The 10,495-nt window shown below is 47.1% G+C and overlaps 1 protein-coding gene across 1 annotated transcript in view; it reads right to left on the bottom strand.

The window, feature by feature from the left end:
* Positions 1 to 1,781: 1,781 nt before the first annotated feature.
* Positions 1,782 to 10,495, bottom strand: part of NGF (nerve growth factor) — a gene marked incomplete at its 3' end in the record, with an annotated part of 29,148 nt that continues 20,434 nt past the window's right edge. Inside the window, exons 2-3 of the mRNA XM_083878614.1 lie at positions 6,694 to 6,821; positions 1,782 to 2,509 (exon numbers count right to left, since the gene is read on the bottom strand). Of these exons, the coding sequence (XP_083734740.1) occupies positions 1,782 to 2,498 (717 nt within the window). The 5' untranslated portion in view covers positions 2,499 to 2,509; positions 6,694 to 6,821. The remainder of the gene's footprint in view (positions 2,510 to 6,693; positions 6,822 to 10,495) is intronic.

Genomic DNA, 10,495 nt, shown 5'->3' with positions numbered 1-10,495 from the left:
GCTGTTCATGGGCCATCCAGGCTCACTGCAGGGCTGATACAATTCCATCATCCCATGGGGAGATGCTCCACCCAGGGGGAGGAGCCTGGAATTCCTTCCTGGATAAAAACTGGGATTCAGAACACCAGCACAGCCTGTTTGCACTGGATTCCCAGAGGGAGACCAGACCCATCTCACCACCACTGATCCCTTCTACAGGATCATCTCTGCTCCAACACAACCACATCTGTCCCTGCAGAAGAACTGCAGCCACCATTTAATTGCACTACTCCCAACACCCTGACCAACAGGTATCAGGTTGTATTTTTTAACTTTAATTTTCCTAGCAAAGAACTGTTATTCCTATTCCCATATCTTTGCCTGAGGGCCTGTTAATTTTGAAATTATAATTTGGAGAGAGGGAGGGTTTACAATTCTCCATTTCAAGGGAGGCTCCAGCCTTCCTTAGCAGACACTTGTCTTTCCAAACCAAACCAGACTGGCAGAGCAGTGATGGTCAGCAGTGGTGTCTGTGCCCTCCACGTCACACAGACTGGCACTGTCCCACCAGGAAGCACCTCCTGCCTTGCCCTGGATTTAAACCCACTGGCACTGTTTTACCCCAGCACGTTTTCTCTGGAGATTTGCTGCCCTGCTGTGCTGCTTACGTGGAGGAAGCAAAGGTCAGCTCTGCTTTTTGCATTAAAGCAAGAACCGTGCGGGAGGGGAGGCCACGGTGGCTGTGCCCTCTAGGATTTGGAAGGGACCACGCTGAAAAACCTCGGTGGTATTTGTTTTGAAACAGTTTCTGCAATGGAGAACAGCTGCTCTTCCAAAGGAAACAAGGAGAGGATCTGCAGCTTTTGGAGACGCCCAGCACAGGCCTGGGGCTCCGCCGGGTATTTCTGGAGGTCGATGTCCCCAACACGCAGAAATCTCAAGCACAGGGTTATTTTGGGTCCTTGCTAAAACACGGCCTTGGTGATTTTTTTTTAATATTTATTTTTGGATTTTATTCTATCGTACATGAAAATGCTTGCTGCTACGGCAGGTCCTCGTTACCAGAGCACTGGCTTGAGAAAATTATCAAATTGGGATGATAAGGCACGTGAACTTTTAAATTTTGTAGAAGTATATTGACATTTGAAATCCTATAATTCTAATATAGCTCTGAAGTAATGAGCTGTAAAATACCATTTTAACCCAAAAAATACACATTTTGAGATTCTACTCTTGCGCAGACAAATGTTCCAAAATAATTCAGAATGGATTATTTTTGCAATGCAAATACTTTGGCAATTTTAAAATACGCACTAAAGGTCTTAGTTAGAAATTGATCTGGCAGCAATGAAAAACTAGTGTTTCTACCAGGACTTCACTAAAATGATTGATTATCTATGATTAATACCTTAATGGATAATTAGTAACACTGGAAGCAAATTTCAAAAGTTCTGTTTCGGTCTCTTGGTATTTGGACAAAAAATAAAAATTCAATTGAAAATAAACCTACCATAAACTGGCAGGGAAGTTTGCTTGTAAAAGAGAGCAATATGTGTGAAAACTATGTGGAAAATGTTTTCTTTTTGCTAAAAGCTTATTCAACAGCCCAGAGTTGTAGGGGGCGAATGAGACTAAAACAAAACCAGCAAATAACTTACAAAACACCAAAGCTTTCCAAAAGAGTTTAATAAATAATGAGGTCCTTTCTGTACTGTATAAACTATAAATATACCATGCAGTCCTTTATAACTTAAAATAATTTACAGGCTGAGGTAGGGGGGGTCGGAGGGCGCGCGGAGGGCTCAGGGCCTGGCCGCCTTCCTGCTGAGCACGCAGACGCAGGCGGTGTCGATGCGGATGAACCTCCAGGCCGCCTGCTTGCCCTCCATGGTCAGGGCCTTGACAAAGGTGTGGGTGGTGGTGCAGTACGAGTTCCAGTGCTTGGCGTCGATGCCGCGGCACCCGCCCGACACCGGCTTGGGGTCCCTGCACTTGGTCTCGAAAAAGTACTGCTTGAAGACGTTGTTGTTGATGTTGACCTCGCCCAGCACCGTCACCTCCTTGCCCTTGATGTCGGTGGCCGTGGTTTTGTCCCCGACCCACATGCTGACGCTGTCGCACACCGAGAACTCCCCGCGGTGCAGCACGGGGTGCGTGCTCCTCCTGCTCCTGGCAGTCCTGTTGAGAGCCCCCGCGCCGCTGAGAAACCCCAAATTCCGGCCCTGCCCGGCCACCGGCGGGGGCTGAGTGCTGAACAGCACCCGGGGAGAGCGGAAACGCCGCTTCCGAAAAATTTTGGGGTCCACGGTAATGTTTACAGCCTCTCTCCTGCCGGGGCTCCACGTGGAGTGGCCGTGGGATGTGTGTGGAGCCTCCTGGGCGCTGCGGGGTCGGTCGCTCCGGGTGCTGAGCAGGGAGTGTTCCGCAGGGTACTCCAGTGGAGCATTGTCCTCTGACTGGGGAGCTGCCTGTGTGCCGATCAAAACAGCTACAGCCAGAGTGTACAACAGCATGGGCATTACGTGATGACCTGGAACGAGAGAGAAAGGCTCTGTTACTGCAGTCAGAGTATAGAACAGCAAGGGCATTATGTGATCACCTAGAATGAGAGAGAAAGGCTCTGTGATGACCTAGAACAGGAGAGAAAGGCTCTGTTACTGTAGAACAGCATGGGCATTACATTATTATCTAGAACAGGAAAGAAAGGCACTGTTACTTCAGTCAGAGTGTAGAACAGCATGAGCATTGTGTTATAACCTAGAACAGCAGAGAAAGGTTCTGTTACTGCAGAATGTAGAACAGCATGGACATTTCATTACTACTCAGAATGAGAGAGAAAGGCACTGTTATTGCAGTCAGAGTGTAGAACAGGCACTGTTACTGCAGTCAGAGTGTAGAACAGCATGGCATTACATTATCACCTAGAACAGGAGAGAAAGGCTCTGTTATTGCAGTCAAAGTGTAGAACAACATGGGCATTACATTATTACCCAGAACGAGAGAGAAAAGCACTGTTACTGCAGTCACAGTGTAGAACAGGCACTGTTGCTGCAGTCAGAGTGTAGAACAGCATGGGCATTACATTATCACCTAGAATGAGAGAGAGAGGCACTGTTACTGTGAGCCAGGTGGGCACAAACTGCTGCCGTTCTGGCCATAAATTTGTCAGATACCCGGGATCATACAGATTTCATCTGGTATTCATGTGAGTGCCAGATGTTGTTCTTCCGGAAGAACTCATTCAGACAGCATCAGTGTTCTTAATAAAGCGAGAACATTAGAAAATAATAGCTAGATTATTATTAATTCCTCTGGTATTTGTTGTTAGAGCACTGTTTATGAAGCACTTGTTTGGTGTTATTAATGTGGAGACCATATGGCGACAGCATGTTCCCAGGAGTCAGACCTCTAGTGAGTTTTGCAGCAACCTTTTTGGCCAGGGCCCGTGTCTTGGCTGCAGAGGAGTGAAAGTAGAAGCAGTCCCTTGGCTAAAACAGCTGTCCATTCCCTAAATTTATCTGCAGAGGTGTCCTTGGAGGCCACCAAGCCAGTACCTCGTGCCATTACCTGTCTTAGGTTGCAATGCAAGGTGTAACCTGATGTATGTATTTTATCACTGTTTTATCTGCTCTCTATCAGTATCTATTCTACCAGCTGTTAAAACCAACTGGGGCCATGTTCTTTATCTCTTCCAGGCCCCATCCTCCCTCCAGGGGATCTCTGCTGTCCATGGGCCATCCAGGCTCACTGCAGGGCTGAGACAATTCCATCATCTCATGGGGATGCTCCACCCAGGGGGAGGAGTCCAGAATTCCCACCTGGATCAAACCTGGGATTTGGAACTCCAGCACAGCCTGTTTGCACTGGATTCCCAGAGGAAAACCAGACCCATCTCAGCACCACTGGACCTTCAGAGGAAAACTCCACCCTTCTACAGGATCATTGCTCCAACAGAACCACATGTGTCACTGCAGGAGAACTGCAGCCATGATTTAATTGGACTGCTACCAACATCCTGACCAGCAAGGTGTCAGATTGTATTCTGATTCTGCCAGTGGGGTGTTTGTTTGGATTTTTGTGGTTTTGTATTTTGGTGGGGTTTTTTTGTTTATTTTATTTGGGTGGTTTTTTTGTTCTGCTGCATTTTTATTTTAATTTTCCTAGTAAAGAACTGTTATTCCTATTCCTATATCTTTCCTTGAAAGCCCCTTAATTTCAAAATTATAATAATTCTAAAGGGAGGGGGTTTGCATTCTCCATTTCTAGGCAGGCTCCTGCCTTCCTTAGCAGACACCTGTCATCCCAAACCAAGACATTATCACACCCTCAGCAGCCACACTCCAGTGCCACATTGCCAGACCCCACTGCTGGCTGGCTCAGCAGCCTCCAGCTCTCCCCCCTGCCCTTCCAGCACACACCACATCACTGAGTTAGGGCAGAAAAAGCCCAGGCTCCTTCCTTGAAGAGCTCAGGTATCTGTGTCACAAGGACAAATGGGATTTTTCCACATTCAAGGGCAAATATGGGAGCTCTGTGGGTGCCAAGCTGCATTGGCATCCTAAACACAGCACAGCCAAAGCACTGGGAATTCTGGACAGGAAAACACCTGGGTTTGTTGGTTTTTTTTCAGAATGCCACAAGCAAAACCTCCCTAAAAGTGCCTGCAGAGCAGATGCAGTGCCAGTGCTGGTCCTCCTTCAATCCAGAGGACAGGCACATCTGTTTGGGTGTGGAGAAGTGCAAGCCAAATGTCTAAACCTTTGCTAAGACCCATGTCATGCTGGAAGAGCAGCAGCAGCAATACCTCGTTGGGCAACTACCATGTGCTGACTAATCCAGCCACATGTTGGGAATGAGAGACATTCAGAGAGGCTCTGGAATTGCAGTGAAGGGCAGACATTGTATTTCCTCTGTAAAGACTTAATAAGCAGAGACAGGGTATAAACAGAAAAGCCTGGATGAGGCTCCTCCCCGTCTCTTTGCCTTGTTTTCCTGACATGTCTCAGCTGGCCCTGAGCTCTGCCGTGGCTGGCCAGCAGGCAGGGAGCCCCAAAGCCACTGGACAAACAGGGTTTTGTACCAGAGGAATCGGGCTCTGCAGTTCCACTGTGATTTCCCAGAATGTCTTAATGTTTTTTCTGGGTGTGGGTCAATTCTGGTTGCAGTTTCCCCTCTCTGTGGAGCTTTCTCAGATTAGAATCCCAAGCAGCACTGGAGGACTCGACCAGGGTGCTCTGCCAGAGCAGAATCCTGTGGAAAATGCAGAACAACCCTAGGATGTCCCACAGGACCTGGTGTGTCTTATCTCAGACAGGAGCTGAAATGACATAAACAGCAGGGTTTGTGCAGGGCTGAGCAAACATTTAGGAAACCAGAAGGTTGTGTCTGAGGAGGGTGGAGAGGCAGAGCCTGCCTGGAGGGGAGGAAGGCAGAGAAAGGCCAAAAGACCTGTGAGCACTTGTCTGTGCAACTTGTGCTGGAGGCACTGGGGACAAAATGATGACAAGGGGAGTCAAATGTTTATCACAGAGCAAATCCTCACTGTCCCAAAGCCACTTTAGTTTTGCTCAAAACCAGGCTGAGGGTTGCTGCTTTCCCACGTGCTGCTCGTGCTGGAGCACTCGTCATCCTCTGTATAAGGAAACAGAGCTGGGTGTAGCTCAGAGCTTGGCTCTGCACCCTCCAGAGAGTAACCCCTTGTTCTACCACCAAATTAAAGTCAGATGGTTCACTGCATCTCTCTCCAGAGTCAGCTTTCCCGACAGAAATGTTAATGGGGAAAGGGTTGCAGAATAAAATCCAGGCACAATTTAGCCATGCCAACGGCAGCCTCAGTGTATTGTGTTTATGCATAAACCCCTTTTTTTTATTATTTCCTTCTATAGGAAAGAGATGCTGCAATGTCAGCAAAGGGCTGGTTCTGGTTTTGTGCTGTACCACATTTGCTGCTCTAAAATGCAGCTACATTTCCCTCCCTTCTCTTGTGTTGCCTGTGCTGAGGTTTTTGCTTTAAGGCCATTAACACAAAAGCAGACAGACCTTGCCTGCTCCCCTTTTTTCTTTAATTGCCTTGTATTTCCTCTCCTTGTGCTAAATCATTATGTGGAGTGTGGCCAAACACAGACAGAATGTATTTGGGATAGGAGGTAACTTTTCTGAAGATTCAAAATGGAATGTTTTTATCAATTAGTGAGTTAATGGAGAATGGAAAGTGACGCATTAAAAAGTGAACTCGACTTGATGACAACACAAGCAAGAGAAGTTAACACTGAAGAACAGCTGTGCCTTGGGCTGCTGTGAGGGTTGTGAACTCTTGATGCCACACAGAGGTATTTTACAGGCTATTTTTGGGGATTTGGGGATGTCCCTGCTCACGGCAGGGGGTTGGAACAGGATGAGCTTTAAGGTCCCTTCCAACACAAACCATTTTGGGATTCTACGATTCTCTCTCCAAACTTTGTCACATAATTAGTTCTTAGAGCCTCTGCTGGTGCTTTCTGGGGATGTTCGCAGTGGGTGCCTCGTGCAGCCACCTGGACTTGCAGGGGATGTGCAGCTGCCAGTCCCAGTGCTGGGGGTCCCTGGCCACAAAGGTTATCACAAAATGACACTGACCTGCACTGACCCCACTTCTGTGCTGATCAAGTGTCATTAACCCTTCCCCTGGAGCCATGGGTGACTCCAGGCTGCTGTGGGCAGGGAGTGCTGCCTTACCTCTGAGTGGACTGCACGAAGAACTGCTCCCTCAGCAAGGTCCTGATTTCATCCAGAGCTGAGCCGGGCTGGGCTGCACCTTGCCATGGGGCCCTGCTGCTCCTGCCAGCTGCCTGTGCCGTGGGTCACTGGGGGCAGAAGGGTTGGTGTCAGTAATTAGCCAGAAAAATCAGTATTTCCATTCCCATTCCCCCTTTGGCAGCAGGAGCATGGAGACAAAACCCCTTGGATTTCTGAGCTGTGCCTTCTCCCTGTCACAGCTTGTCCAAAGCACATCCAGACTTTGCAGAGCAGCACTTTTGTAAGACAGAGCAGCCTTTACTCAGCACCTCTGCTAGACTGTGATTATTGATCCACTGCTCCCCACTCCCCTCAGAGCCTTCCAGGCTCACCAAACCCAGGAGTGATGCCTGATGGCCAGGCACAAACCAGGGCTCACAGCCCCAACATCTGTTCTGGGCAGCAAGTCTGGTTACAATTAAATTCAGGAGGAGAATCACAGATTGTCATTTATTGGCAGGCAATTATCTGGTTGTGGCTGATATTTGAGAAGACTTGAAGATACAAAACTCACATAAAAGCACACATTTAGGTGTTTTTTGTGTTGCTGCTGTAAGGGCAGCAACCACTACATTGAGAATGGTCATAAAGACCCCAGCTAAAGGAAAATCATTATTTTCTTCACCAATTAAATTCATCACATTGACACCTTCTCAGCAAAACACATTTCCTGATTGTAAATTCATGGCACTAAAAGGGACAGAAGCAGTATTTTATTAATTTATTATTCAATGGCTTATCTGCTCCATTTCCTAAGGGAATAGGGGTTGGATAAGGTAAATAGGGGTTGGATAAGGTAAATAGGGGTTGGATAAGGTAAATAGATGGATAAGGTACTCCTGTACTGCAAAAATCCTGTTGCATTCAGGCTGGAGTGCATTTGCTGAGGAGAACAAGCTGCTAATGCCAAAGCATGAACTGGACTCACTTTCCACCTGCACAGTGTCTGTCCTCAGGAGCTCTGGCTGCCAGCAAAGGCAGCCGCTACCTTTGGCTCCTACCAACACCCAAGCACAATTTAAACCTCCAGCTGAAACCTTCCCAGCCTGTTTCCAGCAGTGCAGGGGCACAGGAGTCACCCTGTTCCGTGCTCCTGGAGCAACATTTGTGCAGTGGTTTGGCCCCCCTGCCTTTGTCTCAGGTTCCCCCTGGGTGTTGCAGCGTTGGTTGCACTCATGTCAACATGTCACAGAGGTCACACAGAGTTCCAGAGGCCAGAGCTTCATGCTACAGATGGAGTTATGCTGTATTTTTGCAGGAATGTACTAGTGAAGTAATAACCCTTTCAGTGAACTCTGGAGAGTTGAGTACCAGTAATGATAGAGCTATAACATGCTGGCCACTGCCAAAAATAATCCAACAACTTTTCCAACTGTTCTGCCACCCTAAGAAAACACTGTTCCAGTTCCAACTGGCTGGTTTTTTTAACCACAAAAGCATTTATTTTCAGCAGGACTTTTTTTTTTTTTTTTTTTAAAGTTCTTTTACTGTCTTTTTCCCGGATTCCTGGCTGTGGCAGAATCCAGTAAATGATGTGGTGTTATTCAGCATCCATAGACTGTTCCTCTGTTCTACCACTCCCAGACATTCATAAAACATCCTCCTGAAGTGAGTCTTTCTTCAGCATTTACATGAATACGGGATGACACACCTGGTGGGTAAAAATGCCTCACTCCAATCTTATTTCTTAGTCTCAGGGTAGGATTAAAGAATCCCAGACCAGTTTTGGCCACAGGGTGCTCAGAGAAGCTTTGGCTGCCCCTGGATCCTTGGAAATGTCCAAGGCCAGGCTGGAGCAACCTGGGATGGTGGAAGGTGTCCCTGCCCATGGCAGAGGCTTTAAGATGAGATTTAAGGTCTCTCCCAACCCAAACCATTCTGGGATTCCACAATTCTGTAATTCTGTATTCACACCAAAATCAAATGGTTCTGTGTCTTGAAAAGCTCTTTGCTTGCAGGACCTGTAAGTGCAGCAAAGGCCAAACAAAACAAGTTTAGGGAATTCCCTTTTTGTTAAAGTTTCCCACAGAATCCAAGGAAAAATGGACAATCAGGGAATGTTGCCTGGAAAGTTATTAGGAAGGAAAATTTAATAAATTTTCTAAATTAATTATTTCCAGTAAGAACAGCAGTCAGGGCAGCCTTCTCACTGCACAGTGACCAGATGCCATTAAAGCAACTCCTCTACAGAGAAAAGATAAATTAATGCTCATTTGGCTCGGTCAAACACAGCAAGTAAATTATTTTCTAAACAAAAATAAACATAGTCAATAAACATAAGCATAGAACGTTGTAATCTAAGGCATGATACAAATTGGAATGTTGTTTTCTGTCATTCTTGAAGTTGTTGGCATGTTTTAGGGATGTGCAAAAAATAAACAGGAGCTGCTTGGCTGTCAGTGCAGCAAGTGGGATCGTGGAGGTCACCAAAATAAGCAACAAGTAGTGAATTAGTTTTGTCTCATTGCTTCTGGTAGTGAGAGAGAAATGAGGGAGGCAGTTCCTGCTGAATTTGCTGGTAAAAAGAAGGTGCCTCTGGCACAGCTCTCCTGGAAACACTTTCGCAGGTACACGAGTTATGTGAATTAAAATTTAGCAGTAACGACTCAGGGGAAAGATGTCTGAGCCCTGGGAGGCCTTGAAGGGAATCCTGAAGCCATTATGACTAAGAGCAGTGTCAGACCACAGCTTGCCCTTGATCTTAACTGATGAGCAAGGAAATGGGAATCTCTAATGGACCCAACATTTCATTCCTCCATTATATCTCCAGTGACTCAGCCTGTAAATAAGAGCTTTATGAGTGCTGGAGAGCCAGCTGGAAACTACCTGTGTCTCATACACTTCCTTTTTTTTTTTTTTTTTTTTTCCTTTCCTTTCCTTTTCTTTCTTTTCCAAATGCCTCCAGCACTGAGATGTTGCTTTGAGGATTTCTAGGGAGAGCAGCAGACTGAGAAAAAATGCTGCCCTGCAGGGGAGCATCGTGTCACTGTGATCCTCCTCATCACCAGGATGTGTGTGCACTCAGAATCTGCCTGCACACCTCTGACTCAGCCTAAAACCCTGATAGAGATAATGACAGGGATGGTTCACAGCCCTCTGAGCCTCTGGTGATTTGGGCTGCTCAAGGGGGAATTGCACCATGAGTCCTGACCCATCCCTGGAGGTGCTCAAGGCCAGGTTGGATGGGCTTGGAGCAACCTGGTGATGCCTTGAGTTTGAGGTTTTGTGTGTTTTAGATTCTGTGCTGCCCAGGGGTGCAGTTCTGAGCCTCACATCAAGTGCCATTAACTCTGCACAGAGCAGGGAGACAAAACAAACCCTTTTCCTGCTGCACACCAAGGACAACTTTCAGGCCCCAAAGCACAAACAAGGGTGGACTGAGGGGAGGAACAAGCAGGATGGGACCTCACAACCTGAAACTGTAATTGGACAATTAAACCCCAATATGCAAATGGACCAAAATTTATAAAAGTGTGAGATCTCACGACCCTTTGTCCATTTTGTGACCATTTTGGGTCCATCTTGGGTGTAGCCCTGGCCAGGCTCTTGTCCTGCCCAAGGTGAACCCTAAAGGCCCTTCAATAAATACTTATTTTATTCTCCAGCTCTGTCCAGTCTCTGTTCCAGCTCAGCCTTCCCAAGGCATCACTGGGATGGTGAAATATTCCCTGCCCATGCCAGGGGGTGCAGCCAGATGGTCCTTGAGGTCCCTTCCAACCAAACCATGCTGTGGTTCTGTAGG

The sequence above is a fragment of the Zosterops lateralis genome (assembly GCF_965231275.1).
Source record: "Zosterops lateralis genome assembly, chromosome: 26".
Taxonomy (NCBI): domain Eukaryota; kingdom Metazoa; phylum Chordata; class Aves; order Passeriformes; family Zosteropidae; genus Zosterops; species Zosterops lateralis.
This window is presented reverse-complemented; position numbering and strand designations above follow the sequence as displayed.